This window comes from Mastomys coucha, unplaced genomic scaffold, assembly GCF_008632895.1.
Source record: "Mastomys coucha isolate ucsf_1 unplaced genomic scaffold, UCSF_Mcou_1 pScaffold18, whole genome shotgun sequence".
NCBI lineage: Eukaryota > Metazoa > Chordata > Mammalia > Rodentia > Muridae > Mastomys > Mastomys coucha.
In genome coordinates, this window is record NW_022196900.1 from 114,522,213 (window position 1) to 114,544,022 (window position 21,810).

At 52.1% G+C, this 21,810-nt stretch overlaps 2 protein-coding genes across 7 annotated transcripts in view; one reads left to right on the top strand and one right to left on the bottom strand.

Moving 5' to 3' along the window:
• The window catches only part of Morn1 (MORN repeat containing 1), a 60,127-nt gene extending 59,278 nt beyond the window's left edge, over positions 1–849 (top strand). For 3 of the 5 annotated variants that reach the window (XM_031379731.1, XM_031379730.1, XM_031379733.1), the window contains one exon: positions 517–849. In XM_031379731.1, the coding sequence (XP_031235591.1) occupies positions 517–665 (149 nt within the window). In that variant the 3' untranslated portion in view covers positions 666–849. The remainder of the gene's footprint in view (positions 1–516) is intronic. The other 2 variants (XR_004121237.1, XR_004121236.1) reach the window with 1 other exon arrangement.
• Positions 850–10,700: 9,851 nt separating this feature from the next.
• Positions 10,701–21,810, bottom strand: part of Ski (SKI proto-oncogene) — a 65,751-nt gene continuing 54,641 nt past the window's right edge. The window contains exons 2-7 of one of the 2 annotated variants that reach the window (XM_031379738.1): positions 15,947–16,063; positions 15,705–15,820; positions 14,994–15,256; positions 14,585–14,877; positions 13,246–13,476; positions 10,701–12,738 (exon numbers count right to left, since the gene is read on the bottom strand). In XM_031379738.1, the coding sequence (XP_031235598.1) occupies positions 12,550–12,738; positions 13,246–13,476; positions 14,585–14,877; positions 14,994–15,256; positions 15,705–15,820; positions 15,947–16,063 (1,209 nt within the window). In that variant the 3' untranslated portion in view covers positions 10,701–12,549. The remainder of the gene's footprint in view (positions 12,739–13,245; positions 13,477–14,584; positions 14,878–14,993; positions 15,257–15,704; positions 15,821–15,946; positions 16,064–21,810) is intronic. The other variant, XM_031379739.1, reaches the window with a different exon arrangement.

Sequence of the window (21,810 nt, forward strand, 5' to 3'; positions counted from 1 at the left end):
GCTTTCCCTCCTCCCAGCCCCCTAGGCTTTCCCTCCCCACTGCCCCCAGGCTTTTTCTCCCCAGAGACCACCCCCCAGGCTTTCTACCCTTCCAGTCCCCTAGGGCTTTCCCTTTCCCAGCCCCCTCCAGGGCCTCAGGACCCCACCAGACACTTCAAACCTTCAGAGGGAGGCCCAGCTATTTCTTAAATATTTAGAGAAAATGAATGAATATGTTTTCTCCAAAAACAATGTAGTCAAGTATTTACAAAAAGACTCAGCCACATGGCCTAATTAGCACTTGGGAGCAGGGAGGGGTCTCTGTGGCTTGACCCTGAGGGCTGTCCATATATCTGTCCTCTCCCCACACCACTGCTTGCTTCAAATCCAGGCTGGGTCTGAAAAGCTGGTTGCTTTGCCCAAATGCTTGCTAACCAAACACCCAGCCTCAGGATGGCAGTATACCCAAAGGAGGGTGAAGAGCCTGGGCTCTAGTGGTCACACTAGCCTGAGGGTACCCCTGCCTGTCCCTCACAGGGGAGTATGTGCTCATGGTCTGCGATGTGACCAGTCCTCCATTCCTGGGCCACAGGCTGCCCACCACCTTCAAGCACCTGCGGATCTTGGCCAAGAGGGACACTCACTGGCCCCATGTCCCTGAAGATTACCCAGAAGCTCTAAGCTAGAGGCCACTCCTGGCTGTTGGACATAAAGGAGCCAGCAATACCCTCAAGGGAAGGCCACCCTTCCCTGAATGGAGATTCATGCTGCTTCCCCCATGGACCACATCCTCTGTTCCTAAACAATCTGAGTTAGGGCTGGCTCACGTGAGCCCCCAGTTACTGACTTAAATAAAACTCTAAATACCAACCCTGAGTAGCACCTTCGTGGGGCTCCTTCTAGCAGGCCCTTGGCCTTAGCACTGCATTGAGTTGGAGTCTTAAGGGGCACAGGTAGGGGCTCAGTGTCCCAGTGCGCTCTGAGGATCCTCATATCTGCCCCACCAACACTATTCCCAGGGCCATGGAAGTCTATGTTAGATTTCTGTGAAGGCAAGAACTGGGGGCAACTAGGCGCATGAGCAGTCTCAAGTTCAGGTTCCCTGGCACCCCAGAGTGAAGAGGGCCTTCTTACCTGGTCATCCCCAGCAATGGTAAGGTAGGGTCATTGGGGGGAATCTCATAATTGCCACTGAAGGGGCACACTGGCTGCTGAGGAGGCCCAACCCCCTGGGTCAGCCACAAGCATCTTTTCACCAGGTCACAGGAGGTCTCTGGACCTGTCCTCTACAGTTATCTCCTAAACTACTTGTGAGTATCAATTTCCAAGTCTGCCCTTAAGGCACAGCATTCTGTAGCTTCCTCCTCCTCCTCCTCCTCCTCCTCCTCAAGATGAAACCGCATTTCTGTCAAAAGAAAAACAAAGAAAATGATGTTTCAATTTAGGAAGGAAAATGGCTGGGAGTGAGCAGCCGCAGCTGCCATTTTCCAGCCCATCCTCAGGCAGCCTCTGGTATTTAACTCCCCAAAAGCACGGTGAGCTTTTGAAAGTCAGGAAACTTGTAGTCACTATTCCATGTGGATATGGCAGGTGGGGCTTGTGCCATAGTGGCTCCTCAGCTGACATCAGGTCTGTCCTGGCAATCGAGACAGGCCAGGTCAGGCTGCTTTCCCTCACAGAACCTCTGCAAACAGCTCCAGGCTAGCCACCTACACAGTCATCAGCAAACCTACCTGCTGATCAGGGTCTAGTGGTCCAGGCAAGACCCCTGGCTTCCTGCTCTAGCTTCCCCACACAGCCACTGAGGTTCTGAGATGACACTGGCTTCTTATCCTTGTCTCAGGACATTAAGGGTAGCCACAACACCCAGACAGACACTGCCTCTTCTGGCCAAGTGTATCTGCACTAGTAACGACTGGACTGGTCTTCTGAGAACTGGTTGCTGGGACTGGCCTGGCCCTCCACGTGGCCAGGGCAGGAACAGGTGCAGATGCTCTTCTTGTTTGTAACTCCTCCCCCACCCAAGCCCCACTGCCAAGCAGTCCAAGCACATGAAACTTGAATACCCAAGAAGAGTTCTAGAGCCAGACCTGGTAATGTGTAATCCCAGCAGTTGAGAGGATCATTGCCCATTCAAGTCCAGCTTCGGCTATATTGATAGATCCTATCTTAAAAGAAGAAGAACAGAGACTAAATCCAGGATGGAGGAGATAGCTCAGTTGGTAATGCACTCGTCTTGCAAGCAAGAGGACCTGAGTTCATTCTCCAGAGCTCACAGAAATATTAAAAAGCCCCTGCTGGGCTGTGGTGGAGCACACCTTTAATCGCAGCACTCAGGAGGCAGAGGCAGGTGGATCTCTGAGTTTGGTCAGCCTGGTCTACAGAATAAGTTCCAGGACATCCAGGGCTACACAAGCACTGTCTCAATAAATAAATAGCCCCCCAAGAGGAAAAGAAATGGCTGCTGTGGTGGAACACACTTGTAATCCCAGTCAGCTCTGGGAGGTGCAGGTGGGGGGATCTCTAGGGCTCCCTGGCAAGTCAGGTTAGCTCATTTGGCACACTCCAGGTCACTGAGAGATTATGCCTATAAATGAATGAATGAACAAATGAATGAATAAATAAATAAGTAAAATGTGGTAGGTGGCATCTGAGGAATAGCACCTTAGGAATGACAAGAATTATCTTCTTACTTCTGCACATATGTATATCCGCACATACATGCACAACATGCACATATGTATACCCATACATACCTGCATGTATGCATAGCCATGCATGTACCTACACATACACACATGTGTGTACACCCAAACATACACGCACATATCTATACCCATACATACATATGTACAACCACACATACATGTATGTATGTATGCCCACACATAATGCACATGTGTATATCCATACATACATCCACGTATGTATACCTGTACATATATGCACACATACAAAGCTCAGTGGGGCAGATCTTGGGTATAATTTGCTTGAGGTAAACCCTAGGTGAGGAGATTAGGCATCCAGTCTAGCCCAGTGCTAAGAACTGCAGCGTGCACAGCCTATAACCACAGAAGTGATTGGCCTCCTCCAGCCCACCGTCCATTTAGGCCCCAGGGCCTCATTAGGCAGCAACATGATCAGACTGACCCTGGGCAGTACTGAAGCCTGGGGATCCCATCCTGAGGGTCCCTCAGTATCCTGGGATTGGGAGGGCTCATTTCAAAAGGTGACTAGGGGTACCATTCCCAGGACTCAGGCTTTGCCAGCCAGTAACTCCCACTCCAGGTTTGTCCATCCCCTGTGGGATCCCCTCTTGTATGATAGTCAGAGCTAGGATGAAGACCCAACAGGAGCACATGACCATTGGGCAACTTCACCCTAGCTACCCCCCTGCCTTGGTCTGGGTACCAAGTTTCCACTGGGAAACTTCAGCCTATGAATGAATGAATATAGGTCTGGCCACAACTCCCCGAATAAGGTGGCTTCAGTTCTATTCAGAGTTCTAGTATAATAACAACCATAGCTCCTGTCCTCCCTGGGTAGTCTCTCTTCCGTGTGTGGGAGGGACTAGGTCATTGAGTTCCATGGGTTTGGATCGCCAGCACTGCCGGACATGAACTGTGCGGAATCAGCCTCTTTGGCCGACGAAGGTGAGCATAGCAGAAATCTCTGGATTTCCCGGAGACCTGGTGGGAGTATGACAGAGCCTCTGGGTACCTCCTCTGGGAACTAGTAGCCTTCAGATCTCAAACCACCATTCCAAACATGCTGATCCCACTTGGGAATTGCAGGGGCCAGTGAGAGAATGAGGTTGGACAAGTTAGAGGGCGTGGACTACCCTCCCCACCCTAGCCCAGAGTGAAGCTGCAACTCCAGGCAAAGCCTTTCTCTCCTGTGCTACCTTCTAACCTCTGACCCCTCCAGGGAGGAGACTACTGGTCTGCCCGTCAGTCACTTAACAGATAATAAGATACTGAGCGTCAAGGCGGGGCACTGTCCCGTGTGCTCATGTGAGATACAGAGATAGGCAGGAATGGGAAGTAGTAGAGACATTCAAGGAAAGAAGACTGAAGGAGGCAAGGAGACAGGAAAGAGAAAAACTCAAAGGAAGACCTGCCTGCCCTTCAAGGTCCAAGCATCCAGAGGCGCCTCAGAGACCTGGCTCACCAGGCCACCTGGGACACATCTGGGGTCAACAGAGGACAGCATGACCAGAACACAACCTGGAACTAGGTTGGACTGCCTGCTCCATGCCACCCTCTCCCTGGGCCTGTTTGGCACAGGTGGTCATAGCTCCTCCCAGCCTCTCCCACTGGTCAGGCTGGTCACTCAGGATACTCCAGGGGAGGCCTCCCCAAGCCCTGTCTACGGCCCGGGCAAGTTGCCTGGTCTTGGTGCCAGGCGGGTGTGAGGCCAGCTGTGCTCTGCCTGGGCCCCTCCCAGCCAGGGCTTCCTGGAGGTTCCAGGACCAAGCCTGCCAGACTGGTTCCTACAGCCTGGCCAGCTCTGCCAGTTCACTGGGAGCCCTCGATCCTGGATAGTGTCAGAGCAGCCCACAGGCCTATCCCAGCAAGACCACTATGGAGGAGACAATTTTCAGTGGTGGCTAGCAGGCCTGCCCCTTTCTGCTCAGGTTTCCCCAGGGAAAGAACAGCCTCAAACAGCCCCTCACAGTCAGAGGGAAGGGGAAGGTTCAGGTGGAGTCTGGAGGCCAGATGTGGAAGGGACTGCCCATGGCTGAGGAGCTGCCGGCCCTGTGTAGGTCTTCAGGAGTCAGACAAAAGAACGGGACAGCAGAGTGTATGGGCAACCCACACACATACACAGTGGCTCTGTTCGGGATCCTCTCCAGAATAAAATGAAACCTAAGGAGCAGACACGCTGTCCTGCTGTGATGACCAGACACTGTTGCCTCTTGTATTCATCCCACAGCATTGGCGATGGTGCCACTCTCCCACCTTTGTCCTGTAGACAATCAGGACAGAGGCCTCAGGTTGGCAGCTGGTACAATGCTGGTTAGGAGACATAGGAGGGCAGACCCACCCCAGGCTCCTAAACCATGGCCTCTGAATCAGGTACACCATCAAGGAGCCCAAGGGCCCAGTGTCTTAGTGTTGGGGTGAAGGTGGGGTTGGAGCAGGGCTAGACCAACTGAGGACATCCTGTTCCCAGCCGTCAGCCAGAAGTGTTCCTAGGATAAATTTCAGGAATCACATCTTAACTCAGTCGCTGTCCTGCAGCACTCCTGTCCAAGGACCCAGGTCCACCTCCCAGGACCCCAGCAAAACCTCCCTTAGGGACCTTAGCAACTGGAGGCACATCTGGTCCTCCAAGAGTTTCATGGTTCATGAGACAATTATTTGTGAGTACCTGTAGAGGACCAGTTTCTGTGGGGGTGGTCAGGTGCTGAGAAAAGCCCTGCCTGCAGGCTTGGCCTCCGGCTTCAGAACCTGCTTCCAACAAGTAGTCTCTGGCCCTGGGATGGGGACAGAGACTTGGCTATGTGCTGGGTAGAGTTCTATACACTCCGATCCCAGTGTGGGGTGTTAGACACACTGCTCAAGTGACAGGTGGAACTTCGTATTCACCAGTCCCGTGGGTTTTGCCGGTGTGAATTCTTAAGGCAGAGGAAACAGCCTCTGCGACTGCAGGTTCCAGGCATGGGATCCTGTCTTGGGACATTCACTGGTGCAGTAGAGAGAGTTGCTTAAAGCGACCAGATCCCATTTTAGATAACACATAGGCTGCACCCTGTGGCAGGGCCGGTGAAAAACCTTCCAAAAAGGGCTGCTGTGCAGACCACGAACGCATGCTTTGAGGCGGGTCTCGAGGACTCTGGCCCCGGGTCCCTGGGGCGGGACGCTGCAGGAAGTCGGGTTGCGCGTGGGGCGGCGCCGGGCTGGTCCCGCAGGGCCTAGCTCTCTCCTCGCAGCCGGAAGCCCCAGGCCCAGCCCATCGGAATCCGCGGCGGGCGGGGGGAAGGGAAGCGCACGCGGGTAGCAGGGCAAGGCGGAGGCCGCGCGGCCCGTGGGCGGGGCGTGCCTTGCTGGAGCCACGGGCCCCCGGCTTTGGGAGCTGCTGGGACTTGGGAATCCAGGAATGATCCCGCAAGCTGGGACCGCGGTCGGACGAAGGCCCGCGCGGTCGCGCTTCCTCGCAGCAGTCTCCTCCGGGGTCCGCTCATCCCGGGCTAGCAGGAGCCTAGCAGAGCTGAGCTGCACACCACCCTCCACCCCCACCCTCACCCCTGTCGGAAGGAGAGGGAATGTGGGAAGTTGAAGGGCGCGGCGGTTCCAGGGCGTCTCTGTGCCACGCCCTTCCCTCCTCCTGGAGAAGCCAGAAGCCTGTTTGGTGGGTGAACACCGCACTGGAGAGGCTGTGGATCCAACAGGGCTTTCCATACTTGATGCCCTGGTGGAGGACAGCCCCTTGTCTGTCGGACCTTGGGCTGCCAGCACAGGCCTTAGTGTTGGTTGTACACCCAAGGCCACCAAGCACTATTAATGGGGGATTCTGGCAGAGCTGCAGTTCTCAGCCTTTGGGGGCCTCGGTAGGTAACCTAGGTCACAGGAGAAACGTGGGGAAGGTCGATGGTGGGCAGCTCCTCAGTACAGCAGATCTCCACCTCCACTACTTGATGGGGCAACTTCCTCAACAACCACCAGTAACTTCACTGAAGTGGTTACTCTGTAGAAACAGGAAACTAAGATGTGGACTACCTGTCCATCCTGAGTAGGCAGCATGAGGTTGGACCCCAAGGTCTTTCTGCAGTGATTCATGAACCCTGGCTCCGGCAGGGGTCCCATCTATGTGTCCAAGGCCAGAATTGAGCGCAGCACACAGGATCTCCAAGTCCCATGTCCTGGCCTACCCTGATGTGCTACGCCCTGTTGCCCTGCCTGACACGGGTCAAATTCATCTGGCTCTGGGCCTCTCCCCAAAGGTAGGGAGGGAGCATACAGGATTGCCTCAGGGCCTGCACCTGCCCATGGTCCCGTCACCGATATACAGTCCTTCACATGCACACACAGTGCATACATGTACTCGTGCTAGAACAGATAAACAGGTGTCTCAAGGACAGGAGACCTTTGTGTACCATCACGGATCAGGTACCTAGATTTGGCTGTATCCACAGCCGTGTCCTTGGACCATCTCATTTGGTAGTATCAGCGGTAGGCAGGACTAGGGCGAAGGTGCCCCTTGTCTCCCTCTCTGGTGGCAGTCACCACTTGCTCTCATCCCTCAAGAGCCTGGGACAGCTAGTTCCCTCCCAGCTCACCAGGCATCTGGGGACATTTGAATAGCCAGTGTGAACCAGCCCTCTCCGAGGAGCAGCTGCTGCATTAGGGACCACTTGCAGGGGAAGCCATAAGTCTTTCTGGGAGGGGTTGAGGACAAACTCAAGTGTTGGGGACAGAATTGTCAACTGACCATGGATACTTGAATTCCTCTGGAATTCAGGACTGGGTTGACAAAGTTAACAATGAACCACTGGGCAGTTTACAAGGGCCAGCACAGGACCCAGGAAGCACGGGAAACCTGGCTTGCCAATGAGTGGGCTTGGGCTAGCAGCTTGGGTCTGGCTAAGTTAGCCACCTCTTTAGCTGTAGAACAAATCACATCGAAGAGCTGCCATGGAGCAAATATGGGGGCTAGAGTTTTGCTCTCAGGCAAGTCTCTACTGGAGACTGTGGGAAGGGTCCCTATGTTGAATTCCTTGTTTCCCTTGGATGTACTGTCTGTTTGCCCAAGCAGGCCTTTGTGTAAGGAGATCAATGTGAGCCAGAGCCTGGACCCAACTTCCTGCCAGTGAGGGCTACCAGGTCCATACTCAGGAAGAAGAGGGTCCATGCCAGACCAGCCGGACACCTGGCCCAGCACAGGATGCTATGAAGACATCAGGCTAGCCAACTCCTCCTGCCTGTGCCCGCCTGCAGTGGGCCACCTGTCTCACGGCTTGGTACCCCTGATGCCAGTACACCTACCAACCTGGCATAGGCCTGATCACAGATGGCCTTATGCGTCACCAGGACCATGGGGTGGCAGGGATGGATAGGCATCCAGGCCTCAAAAATGTGCCTCCTCACTCCATCCCCAGAGTCAACCTGGCTGGCAGAAGGATGAGTTTTGGCCATGTGTTGTCTGTGAGGACAGCTGGAAGGCCAGTAAAAAGTCTCCCATTCCCAGCATCTTAAGCTACAACACTGCCCTTTCTTTGCTTTTGGAGTCTCCTCCAAGTAGGGGATGGGCTTTAGAAGTTCCTACACCCAGGCCACCAAAAACAGGAGCAAAGTCGGGCGGTGGTGGCGCACGCCTTTAATCCCAGCACTTGGGAGGCAGAGGCAGGCGGATTTCTGAGTTCGAGGCCAGCCTGGTCTCCAGAGTGAGTTCCAGGACAGCCAGGGCTATACAGAGAAACCCTGTCGAAAAAAACCAAAAAAAAAAAAAAAAAAAAAAAAAAAAAAAAAAAAAAAAAACCAGGAGCAAAACTCCCAGACAGGCAGAGTCCTCCTCTTAACTCGAACTGGCATGGTGGGGCCTGGTTCTACCTCATTCTGGCCTGAAAGAAGTCTGATCCCAGGAGCAGGTGCCAGAAAGGTATAGGGTGGTATGCCTAGGCCAGGGCCTGGGCTGGATGGCCTGAGGGAGGAGCAATTTTCCTCTAGACAGAATGAACAGGGCTGGCTAGACCAGCTATCACAGAACAACAGGACATGGCCTGTTTCCCATGTTTGAAGCCTGGGATCTGACTTTTCATAATGGGTGGGTGAATGGATGGATAGATAGATAGGTAGATAGATAGATAGATAGATAGATAGATAGATAGATAGATAGATAGATAGATAGATAGATAGATAGATAGATAAGACAGACAGACAGATAGGTATAGAGACTTCTTTGCTTGGCCTAGAGACAACCCACTTGATTCTCTGGTGGTAGGTAGGAGCCAGGAGACAAGTAGGCACTGCTGAGCTGAGGTGGGCAAGGCAGGGTGTCTGAGTAGACATGAAAATGGGAGGAGCAGCTGTGTCCATACAGAGGACCTGACTGATGTACGAGGCCTCAGCCAGACCATGGGATGGGGTCTTCTCTACTCAGGCCTTCCCTGTCTACCCTTTTGCACTCTTATTTGGCCCCAGGGAGTTTTGACCCAGCAGAACCCTTGTGGAACTCCTGCCAGGAAAGGCTATGGCCACTGTCCAGCACTGCTGAGTCCTGTCCCAAAAGATTACCGAGGTCAGAGCTCCTGGTAATACAGTTGAGTGACAGACAGCCCCAGGTCTATCCTGTGGAGATGCCTTCCCCCCCTTTCCTGAGGACTTGACTGCATGCATGGGGGCTGTAGGCACCCATGGTACTCTCAAAGTCCTTTATTGTACAATGTCATCTGTTTCTGGGGGGTGGGGGAGGGGAGGGGGTAAAAGGACTAACAGGTACACAGAGAAATAGATAAATATGCCAAGCTTTTTCTTTGTTTCCTTTTTTTTTTTAAATCAGGCATTTATAAACAAGAAAGCATACATTAATTACATAAAAATAGTTCTCGAGTAGCAGAGTAAGCCGTTGTATTGTCGTTAGCAGCAGCGTAGGACTGGAGGGCACAGGGGTGGGGGGGCTGGGCAGTTATGAAGGTTGAGGTTGGGTTTTTTTCCTTTAGTTGATGAGCATGTCATTTGAGACTTCTGACTTAAAGCAAGAGCCCCTCCCCCTCAGCCCTAGGGTAGGCATGTGGGGAGAAACCACGGGATAACCTGCGTAGGAACTGGGAGAGTGGGTGCCATGGAGGCCACCACATGGGAAATGCCACAAGACGCTTCTGTCCCCTCTGGCAAATGAGCAATTTTTTTCTTCAGTTAAAAACAACCCAGGAAACAAGACAACCAACAGGTAAGAAAAGTTTCTGGAAAAGGAGTCACCATATACACGTATAATACAACGGTGTGAGATGGAAAAAGTATTTACATGTGAGTCGTCTTTACACTGGCTAGTTCTGTATGAAAAGTAGGGTGTTGTGTGTACGAGTTAGCTGCTCACCAATGACTTATTGCTGTTGGTTTTTCCCTTTGTTAAAAATCTTCCAGGATAGAAACGAGTAAACTGGTCAAGGGTTTAACATACAGGGAGAGTCAACAGCCAACATGATGGAAACCTTTCCTCCTCTCTTTCTCTGAAATTTGCAGCCTTCCTCATAAGGAGACAGGCATGCAGTGCCTGGCTGCCCTCAGTCCACTGCAGACCCTGCAGCGAGCAGGGCCGCCTTCCACGGCAGCTGCACAAGATACCCAGTGCTTTGCCAACTTCACCCAGGACTGGAGCCCAGGAGTCAGGCAGAGGCAGCAGGATGGCCTAGACACTAGGCCCTAGAGGTCCCAGATCACAAGCTACTAGCCAACAGGAGCCATGCTCTGATCCCACAGGAAGCAGGGGGAGGAAGGATCCAGAAGGAACAGTTAATGAGATGACATGCCCTTCCCAGATCCAAGTCATTCTGGTATGTGGGGAAGAGTCCCTGCTGCATACACAACACTTCCTTCCCATACTGGAGCCAGGGCTGGACCATGGAAGCCAGGGAACTGATGTTGACCAGGGTTGTGGCAAGGAGAGGCTCTGATGAGAAGAGTGAGTGCCCCTGGAGCCAAGGGCTTGAAAGGGACCAAATCACTGTGATCTACTTCAAGAGGGACAGCCACACAGAAGCACACCAACACACTTAAAGCTTTGCTCCAACTAAATCATTTAGTTTTCCTTGAAGAAATGACTGAAAAACACAACTCTAGAAAAACAAGGCTGAGACAGCATTCTTCGTGTTGCGTAACAAAACCGACCCTTTAGGAGACACGGTCATAATGCCCATGGCGGGTCTAGCTATGGAGATGTGAAATCCATGCATACAAGTTTCATAACTGAAAGAGAGGAAAAAAAGCCAAAGGAAAAACTCCAAATAAACGCTGCGTATACATGATGTCCCTTTTGCATTGCACGTCAGAAGGGGGGACCAGCAGCAGCCCAGCCCCCCTCAGTAAACCAAGGGCAAAACCCTGCAGACGACCTCGGCACCAGACGTCAGGGCTTTAGCAGTCTCCAGTTGCAGGCCACAGTCCTTGAGGTCGTTGGTACCTGCCTTCTCCACCTCCCCTCAGCTCATGGCTGCCCTGCTAGGACTAGAGCGGAGGGCTTTTGTGTGATCTTCTCATGTAAATAAACACAATTGGAGGATGGGTGGGGGCCTCTTGTCTACTGGGAAATCATTTTTCAAGCTTGGGCATAAGAAACCTTATACAATTTGCATAAACAGTTAAGAGTAAACGAGATTATTTGGAATAAATGCAAGTAACGTATTTTGACAGTGGCAGATTCAGTCGCTACTGAAGACGGTATTTTGGGGGTAAAAAGACAAGTCAGGGTTTGCTGTACAAGATGCTGGAAGGCACAGAACGACCCCCAAGTTCAGTCTCTGCATTTTCATTGTCTCGTGATTCCCTTGTTCAACCAAGCACCAGAGGGGATGTGTAAGCGCTTGAGCACTTAAGGGTTTGAACTGCTCTAGAAATTGGTAAAAACCTCAGTTAACAGGGGAATAAGGGGGACGGGAAGGTTCTGACAAAGTGCAGTTCTAAATACATGTTTAAATGAACAACAACAAACAACAAAACAAAAGAAAAAAAAGAAAGGAAAAGTGATATAATGCTGTTTTGTTCCAATGCTGCAGCCTCAGCCCACGATGCGAGGAATGACGTCTGCCGCACGGAAGGGGGTGGCTGTGGTCAAGCAGCGCATGGGTGGCTGGGTGGTGTGTGTGAACAACACAACATGACACTGGACCATGGCCACTGCCTAACACAGGTCAGCCCCTCAAGGTGTAGGTGGGCAGGGGCACACAGGGGCTTGGGCAAACTGAGGCTCAGGCTTCCTGGTGCCCGCAGGGCAGGGTTAGTGGTGATGGTGATGGGCGGGGCGGCGGCGGTAAGGCGGGCAGTGTTGGGGCTCATCTCGCACGCGGCGCTCTCCCTGCTCTTCCTGGCAGCAGCAGGAAGACTGGGGTCCTTGTTGCTGAAAAAATAGACTCTGAAGAAAACCCTTGCTGTCCTCTTGTAGCCGCGGGCACAGATGAGCAGTGATGGCTTCCCAGGACGGCGGTGGGTGGGTGCCACCCCCGCCAGAGTGGGTGTCCAGATGGCGTCACGTGTAGGGGCCTTTTACAGTTAGTCATTAAAAAACATGTTGATTTTCTGAATATCAAGTCTCCTTACTGGTTTTAAATAGCTTATAACAAAAGTGTAAATGTTAGAATGTTCTAGCAAGCAGAGGACCAGCTACAAACCGCAGAGCCATTCTCAACTCTGGTTGCAGCTGGGGGACATGGCTTGCTCACTTGAACTTGGCCAGTAGAAAATTTTGCAGTGGATTCCAAAAGTATGTGGTTACAAACACTCGCTTGGTAATAGGCACAGTAGAGACGTTGTGCTGTGTGGCTGCAGAGGCATGGGCCGGGCCTGCAAAGCCACGTACCCGCTGCCCTCTGCGCACGCATAGAGGTCCATGTGGCAGTGGCAATCACTGCCCAGGCTAGGGATCCAGCTCAGCGTTGCTCTCACCTCCAGAATTCTCAGGCCGTGGCCGCGGCCACAGCTGCTCCTGAAGCTCCTTCACCACCTTCTCCAGGTGCTCACGGGCCTCACGCTCCCGCAGCAGGTCAGCTCGAAGCTGCTCACGGTCAGCCTCTGCATGCTGCAGCTTCGCTTGCAGGTCCTCAATCTGAAAGGGATGCGAATGAGTGGTCAGCAGCGCCTAACACCAGCACTTACTACTCAAGAGCCCAACCCAGGTGCCATGTCTGTTCCTCTTCCACCTGAAGGCTCACAGGGAAGGGCCCAGATACCCAGGAGTGGGAGGGAACCAAACAGCAGTGAAAATGTGGAACCTTTTCCTTTAAGGGCTCACTGGGTTGGAGCCCTAAGCTGCAGAAATTGTCACTGTCTGCCCGTCTCCTGATCCCAGTTTAGAGCTTGCTTCCCAAGCCAGCAGCAGGGAGGAAAGCCTACATTCTGGGGCCATAATGGTCCAAGTGGGGTGGACCCAAGGCTATGGAAAATAGTCCCCAGCACCCAGGCCCAGGTATGCTGGACATACCACAGGGTCTCCAGGAGTAGCAACCATCACCTCAGATCCAGCTGGGAATGGGTAAACTGAGGCCCTTGGATTGGTAACAGCAGCTATCTCTGTACATGCCAGTGTTACCAGCGAACCTACTACAGTACCTACCTGGGCTGAGTACTTGGCACGCAGGCGCCCGGCCTCGCAGCCCTTGTCACACACCCGGACCTGCCGCGCCTGCTCCAGCTCTCGCTTCAGTCGCACCCGGGACTCGTTGGCCTCTTTCATCTTCTTCTCATTTTCAGCTCGGAGCCGCTCAATCTCTTTCCTCAAACTGCGCTTAGCCTCTGTGGCTTCCCGCAGTTTCTCCTTCTTGGCCACACGCAAGAACTCTAGCTCCTGGGAGAACACAGAGCCAACAGGTTCAACGTATTGCCAGCCCAGCATCTTCCCACCCATCCTGCCATCCGACAGGCTGTTCTCCTGACTGCCAGTGTCCTTCCCTACAGGGCCCAGCAGTGAGCTGTGACTAGCTGGTGTCTGCTCCATCATTTGTAGGCTGCAGCAGAGCCTCCTCACACCTCCTCCTCCCACATGCCTTATTTCAATGAGAATGGAGGAGAGCACCAGCAGTCTCAGACACTGCACCTGAGGCCTGGGGAGCCATTTACTTTTGGTACATCTCATGTCCTCCCCTACTTGTTAGCATGCAGTGTGACCCCTGACCCCCATGAATAGTCATGTGGAAAATCACACCTCCACTCAGAGTGGGGGCAAGGAAAGATGAGGGAATGACTAAGATTCACTCTGAGGAGAACTTTGAAATCCTGCAGCCCTGAGGATTGACAGGGTTGTGTTGTGTTAAAGCCCACGCATGGGAGGCTGCCCCCAGAGCTGCCAGACTCAGGCTGAGGTGTGAATTCGGCTGAGGTTGAGCCTGCAGCAAAGCCTTAATGCTGAGCCCTGGTGAAGAACATTGGCTGAGCTCCTCACTCTCCCTAGGCACCTGAGAACTGGGCCTCCCTTACTCATGTCAGAAAAACCAAGAGCATGAAAAGAAGGTGCAAGAGGAAAGGCTCCAGCCTAGAAAAGAGGTAAGAGCACAGGAGCCATAGTAAGCAGCGGAGACAGACACCTCCTAAGCAGATATTCCCAGATGCCTTCCCTCTTCCCCGAGGCCTGCTAACTCCATCCTGACACTGGTGGCAAATAAACCAACTCCTCACAAGAGTGACAGGCAGCACTCCTACAGCCACTCCTCCCTCCTATTAACACTCTAGCCTTTGTCATGGCTGAGAAAACACACCAATTCTTTAGTGAGGCTCACGGACAGGGAGAGCTGAGGCTGGGACCACTATGGGAGCCTTCCTGGAAGCAAATACCTCACAGGGCTGGGCCCTTCAGAGGACTGGAGAAGAACTCCAAGGTTTCCCAAGAGGGCTTGGGCAGCTGAAAAGAAAGCTGTCTGTCTCCTGTATTTCATGGGTCTCTTTGCTGCCCACCTTACCTGGTGTAGACTGCGCTTAGCCTGCAGGGCTGCTGTTAGCTTCTCCTCTTGCTTAACTCGCATTTTGACCACCTCATGCAGGAACTTTTCTTTGGCTTCCTTGGTATCCAGGCCGCCCTCCAGGGCTTGCCGTAGGTGCTCCAACTCTGCCTCCAGCCCACTTGGGGCATCAACATGGGCTGCAGCATCAGGGGCAACCACAGGTGGAGCATGCATGCCTGGGGAGCTCAGATCCTTGGCAGAGCTGGACGAGGTAAAGGACGGGGAGGACAGCGAGGACAAGGAGGAGGTGACTGAGGACAGACAGAGAAACCAAAGCATTAGGCACTCTGAGGTACGTTGGCTTGGTCATACCAAATGCACCCCTTTCCCTCACCTCCCAAGGGGAAGAATCCAAGTCCATACTTACATTCCTCTCTGCTTTCAACTTCAACCTCGGCCTCAGAATCCTTGTCCTCCTCCACGGCAGCCACAGGGGTCAGCATGTCTGGGGCTCCTGGTGTGTCCATGGTCAGCTTCCGCTTTCGTGGCTGGATACAAGTAGTAAGAGGCTCTGGTGCCCGGGAGACCACGGTGGTGCATGGTGGACTGTTCACAACCTTTTGCTGGGTTGGTGGTGCTAGGGCCACATTGGGGGCCACGGCTGTCTCAAAGCTCTTGTAGGAGTAGAAGCTATAGGAAACAGAAGCTTAGCCAGAGTGCGTCTGCCTCTCAAATGCCTACGTGAGCTGTAGAATGCACCCTGCTCAGTCAGCCAGGACACAGGACAGTATCTTCTCTCCTCTACCTCACAAGGTCAGGATTCAAATGGCTGAGAACCACAGACTTCCCCACAGGTTGGGCTAGGACAGTACACAGCTAGACCTTCATGTTTTCAGAGGTAGGATCTTTATGCAAGCCTGGCTTGGAATTTGCTATCAATTCCAAACTGGCCTGAAACTCACAGAGAGTCATTTGCCTCTGCCTCCTGAATGCTGGAGGCTAACTCTTAATATTGTCTGTGAACTCAGCACCTTCATACAAGACTTCAAAGTTCTAAGCAGTTTATCCTAAGACTAAAGGCACCAATGCCATCAAAGCCTGCTAAACCAGAGTTCAGTCTTGTCTATTCCCCACTCACCTGTCTCGAATCAAGGCTGGGAGGTGTGGGGACGTCTCCTTCTCACTTGCAGACACTGCAGGGGACCAGGGCCGGAAAGCAGATAGGCGCTGGCGAGGGTGAGTGCAGCCGAGGCTCTGTCAAGAAAATCTATGTAAGTGACTACAGAAAACCAGGCCACTTTCGGTCCCTGAGGCTGAGTAGAGCCACAGAATTGGCCTTGCACCCTCCCCAAAGACCCCAGACAGGTTCCCACATAGCACCTTATTGGAGGAACCAGCCAAGGTCCGCAGCCAAGTGGACTGCTTCGCAGAAGACGCAGGGGACTGTGAGGAAGTGTCGTCTGCTTTGGGTCTTATGGAAGCAGGGGGCTCTGAGACCTGTGATCGATACAAAAGGCCCTGTTGGGATCCCTGGGCCCAGGCAGATCTTCCCACCTGGTCTTCCTGCCAGCCCGGTGGTAGCAAGTTCCCCACCACAGCTATGAAGGAGCCCCAGGGACCCAAAAACGTACGGAGCTACAAACACAGTGCACCCTTGGCCCTGTGCAGAAAGGTCAGCCTGATGTATCTGCTAAGGGATGAGGGCGTCGCATAAGATAGAGAAATACTGTGCTGCTGTGGGCTGCTATGAGGTGACCTCACTAACAGCTGCAGTGGGTTCTGTGTGAATCGCCAAGACCCATCCTGGCCTCCACAGTGCTCGGACCGCCGATTCTTTGCCTTTAGTCCACGCTATTTCTTTAGAACACAGATATGATGCTGGGAAGGCTGGACGGGACCTGTCCTATTCTATGGCCATATCAGGAATGGCTAAATGACCCAGCAGTAATGAATTCAGGCTCGAGTGTGACCCAACAACCAGCTGTACTAAACCGTGTAAGGAGCCTGGGAGGGCTGTCCTCTGGGTGGTCTTTATCACTGCCTCATTAGAGAGCGTTACAATTACGCTCTCCCCAGAGGAAGGAAATATTCAACTTGAAGGACCATGACATACCTCACAAAACAGCTTTAACCAGGTGTCACCACAATGCCTTTGCTGTCAGCTTACAGAAGCCACCCAGTACCCTAACTTTTCTCAAGCACCAGCTGTGGTCTATTTGACATCCAGAATTAAGTGGTACACACCTGAGCCAGTTCTGTATGTGTAATCCAATGACCCTCCACCTAAATGTCACATGTCACACACACACACCCCTGACATTCCATCTGTAGGACAACCCATCGGTATCTTCCAGAGCAGCTAAGCCTATAGAAGCTGAGCTACTGTCCCCCAAGGCAGACATACCAGAGTTTCCACCTTGGTCCCAAACACAGCCTCCTTTTAGAGGAGGAGCTACTTTGGGTGTGATGGGAGGATGCAGCCAAAGTGAGGTCTCTGACCTCCAGCCAGGGGAGCTCAGGTCTACAAAAGAACAGGGCTCTTCTCTAGAATACTTGAGGGGAACACCTTATCATAAAACTGGCCTTGCCTCCCTTGAAGAGACAACGAGGAAGAAGGCAGCCAAGGTACCAGCTTGATAGGTTTCCTTCCATGAAACCTGGAGAGGAGGGTTGATCAGCCCCACTGGAGGCTTTCAGTACGGCCCAGGTAGTATGCAGTGCATGTGCTGGGTCCCTGTCCAGTGCTTAGTGCTTGTGCCTGGGAGGCCTGCTGCCCTTGCAAGAATAAGCAAGTATTTGGGGCCAGCAGGACAGTGAGTACCTCTACCCCTAGTGCTCTGAAAGGGAAGGCCCTCTGTATTCAGGGGGTGGGGTGGGGGTGGGGGTGCTGCGCTTAGGGGAGCCATTGGAGGGACAGCATTGGTGTTGTTCCCAGGGCACTTTCAGAGACAAACCCATGCTCGGCCGGGGTGCACCGGGGTTCCTCAAACACATACAAGTAACTGTTCAAGAAAAAAGACACTAAAACTACCTTTCTAGAAGGAATAACTCCTGGTGTCAAGCTGTCACTTAGCAGAGGTTCTGTTAGTGGAGGCCATGTGTGCTCCCTTCAGTAGATACTCAGGATGCTGGCTGGGGCAGAAGAACCCACTTCCGGAATTGCCAGGATCTCTCCCACAATGAAGGCAGAAGGGGGTTATTGCACACCAGGGTGGGGCTTCCTGTCTGAGCAGACACTGGAACAGGTGCAAAAAGTAAGCTCTATTCTTTCACAGAGAAAGCCACAAGTCTAGTCTGGGACACCTCTCAGGCAACCTCAAAACTGTGACCCAGCAGAAAACGCTGGAGAATAGGACCACTGGGTGAGGCCACTTCCTGTTCTGAAGAGCCATGGTGTGGGGGGGAGGGGGGCGGCGGGGTGCTAGACTACTGTACTGGGGTCAAAGTCCCCTAAGGCAACCCAGCTGTTTCACAAATGGGATGGGGAAGCCCCTGGAGCTAGTGGAAGAGTCTCAAGGAACAACTCTCCTGAGATTTTCATAGAAAGTCCAAAGGCAACCAGAACTCTTGGAGAACAAGGAAGTGTTAAAACTAGACAGCGCCAGGAATTTCCCCTTTAATACCAATCTAGTTGCACACATGAGGGTGAAGCTGAAGGGCATTTGTTAAGCAATATTACCCTGAAGAAGGGCCACCTGGCAGGTGTCCTACTTTTCAAAGGTGCAGAGAAAGAGCTCTGTCAGGCCTGGGATATCACTGTCCACAGCAAGGATACTAGGGGTCCGAGGAGTCAGCCAATGGTTAAGAACAAAACTGTACCATAGTGTGTTCCCTCTAGGAGAACCAGTTAGGACCAGTTAGTCACCTATGGTTTCCAACCTCCACAGTGCCTACAAGCCAGGCAGGGAGCTCTGGGCCCACATGCTAAAGCCAGGACCTAAACAGGTTGACAAGAGGCAGCCCTGCCCCCACAAGTCCAATACTAAGAGCTATTATCAGGCTATATCAGGGAGGAGCCAGCTAAGCTGGCCACAGCAGTGCTCCGTGGCCACTTCCTCTCGGGGCTTCAGACAGTGGTGTTTGTTTCTCCCACATCCCAAGGGCGAAGACACTGAGAACAGGTGTCACTGAGTGTGACCTCTGCACCTGTGCAGGAAAGGCAGGGCCAGGCAGGGCTGTGGATATGCAGATCTCAAAGCAGGTGAAGAGCCAGCTGTATGTGCCCACCCCTGCCCACCCCACCCCACCCTCTACTGTGAAGTCTGTGTACTCTGACCTACGGGAACTTAAGAATTCCACATCTCCACCTCCAAACTTCTACCTTAGAAAGAATACTTGAGACACTCTTGCAGACCAAGAAGAGAAACAGGGCAGGACAATATGGGCCTGTGGGTTACAGTGGAGCCTGGCATTCAGATGAGCTGTGGCCAATGTGGCTGCTGTGTCTAGCACTTGTCTCTAGCCTCAGATGGTACAGAGAACTGCCAGGCTGAGCCTCAGGGATTTGTGGCTAGCAGGAACCATACAGCACAAGCTGGGAGCTTGAACTAGACAGTGTACCCTGTGGATGCCTATGCTCAATAAGCAAAGACAGTAGGTAGCTAGAGAAACCTTTACAAGGCATGGGAACTTGTCAAAGGCAGTGGTCACTATGGCTGGTACTGCAAAAGCAGTGGAGTGGGTTTGGGGTTCTAAAAGAGGTCTGCACACTGTGCTAAGATCATGGTAACTAGATACCCACAGAAGAAATTGAGAACCACCAGGAGCCCCTACACAGCATCTGCTCACCTCACTGCTACAGAATCCTGACAGTTTCTTTTCCACTCATGCCCAGTCCTGAAAGAACAAGCTCACTGCCATTGTTCATCCCAAGATAGCCCTGACTATTTAAGAAACTTCTTTATCAGCTGGAGAGATGGTTTTGGGCTTAAGAGCACTGATTGCTCTTCCAGAGGACCTGGGTTCAATTCCCAGCACTCACGTGGCAGTTCACAACTGTCTGTAACTCCAAGATCTGACAACCTCACACATACACACATGCAGACAAAACACCAATGTGCATAAAATAAAAGTAAGAAACTTGTTTAGTCAGAGCCAGGGCGATAGGGCACACATGCACACTAGGAGTCCAAGGTCAGTCTAGTCTACATAGCAAGTTTTTGGACAGCCAGAGGTACATAATAAAGAGATCTTGTCCCAAAAATAAAACAAACAAAAAGAGTCTGCCTTAGAACCTGTCCCCAAGGCCTATGCTGCCATCCTTTCAGCTACATCCAGTTTCTTGTCCTTGAATTTGTGTGTGTATGTGTGCGCATGTGCGTGTGTGTTGGTCGTGGTGGGGATCATCTCAAATGCTGGCTGATGGTACTAGGTAAGCTCAGGGTCACATAAGGTTGTCATCAGAACATGCAGCCTGACTTCCTGTAGTGCTCTGGTCACTGCCCCAGACACCAACCATCTTTAAGTGACCACCAAATGGTCATGGGAGAACACAGGGACTCTGCTGTATGTCCCTGGATATGCAGACAGTACCCATATCGCAGGGCAGAACCCAGGCAAGCTTCCAAATGACAGAGGCAGGAAAGGCCAACAGAAGGAACAAGTGTCAGGAAATGAGGCTGGCCTGATTCCAGCCTCAGGCGCTCAGTCTATCTAGTGCCAGGGTCTCTTGTCACTTAGGCCCTTAAACACACAAATACAACAGGATGGATTATGGGGGAACACCCAAACTCAACACAATAAGGCAGGCTAGGCCCTGCTTTCTGTGCCATGCAAAGGGCCACAGCCACCTGGAAGATCTATGAGGTCTCACTGCCTCACTCCTGAGCATTCCCTGTGAAATATGTGCCAGGCTTGAGGACGAAACAGCAACGATGGTTAGGGACTTGGAATTCAGCTTTTGACAGGAACAGTCTTCCCAGGTGTGAGCCAGCTCTGCTGTGGGGACATCATGTAATAGCTGCCTGTTTAGAAGCTCTCAGAAGTACTGATTATATATCTCTTGAGACTCAAAGAGATGGCTCAGTGGGTAAAAGCACTGGCTGTTCTTCCAGAGGACTCGGATTTGGTTCCCAGCACAAAGTGACTCACTACCATCTCCAACTCCAGTTTCAGGGGACTGATGCCCTCTTCTGGCCTTCATGGGTACCAGTCACACACATGGCATGGCACATAAACATACATACATACATGTAAACATAAAATAAATTAAAAAATAGTTTTGGGAGGCTGGAAAATGGCTCAGTGGTTAAGAGCATTTGCTGCTTTTGCAGAAGACCTGGGTTTTATTCTCAGCACCCACAGAGTGGTTCACAATCATCTGTAATTCAGGTTCCAGGGGATCAAATGTCCTCTTCTGACTTTTTCCAGCACCAGGAATGCACACGGGTATGTAGACATATGTGCAGGCAAAGCATTCAAACACATCCCAAATTAAAATAAGTCTCTAAAACTACACTTTGGGGAGGGGATTTCATTTTATGTGTATAGGTTTTTTTATTTTTGTTTTTTTTCAAAACAGGGTTTTCTCTGTGTAGCCTTTGCTGTCTTGGAACTCACTGGCCTTGATCTGAAAGATCTGCCTGCCTCTGCCTCCAGCTTGCTGAGATTAAAGGCATGCTCTACCACCACTTGGCTACGAATGTGTTTATTATATATGTATCTTGGAGCCTCTGCAACTGGAGTTATGGACAGTTGAGAACCACATGTGCGTACTGGAAATAGAATCCAGATCTTCTGCAAGAGCAAAAGATGTGTTCTTAATCTTTAAGCAATCTCTTCAGGTCCCTTCCCAAATTGGAAAGGAGGAAGGAAATGAGGGAGGGAGGAAGGGAAAGTGAGCTGCCATCTCTCTCAAGACTCTGCTCACTGTGGACAAAGAGCTGGCTGTTCTCTTCCAGACTCTAGAGCCAGATACAAGGAGATGCCAACTCCCCAGAGCAAAAGGAGGTTTTGCCATGTCTGCCATGGTAGGAGTTGCCACGCATATAAAAGATTCACCAGATGCCAAGACCCAGCTAAGTATCATGGCACAGGTAGGAGGTCTGCTTGAGGGTGTCAGGGCCTGGCTGCCTATACACAGATACACTGAGATAGACGGGGCCCAGCTGACACTCTGCTAGATACATAAGGACCCTCAGAGGTTAAATTAGCAGTCTACCTGTGCTGGTCTCTCCGGCTGACACCTTCTGCCAGTGTTGTGATGTTGTTGATAACTACCTCAAACCTCCTGGCCACTAGGGTTT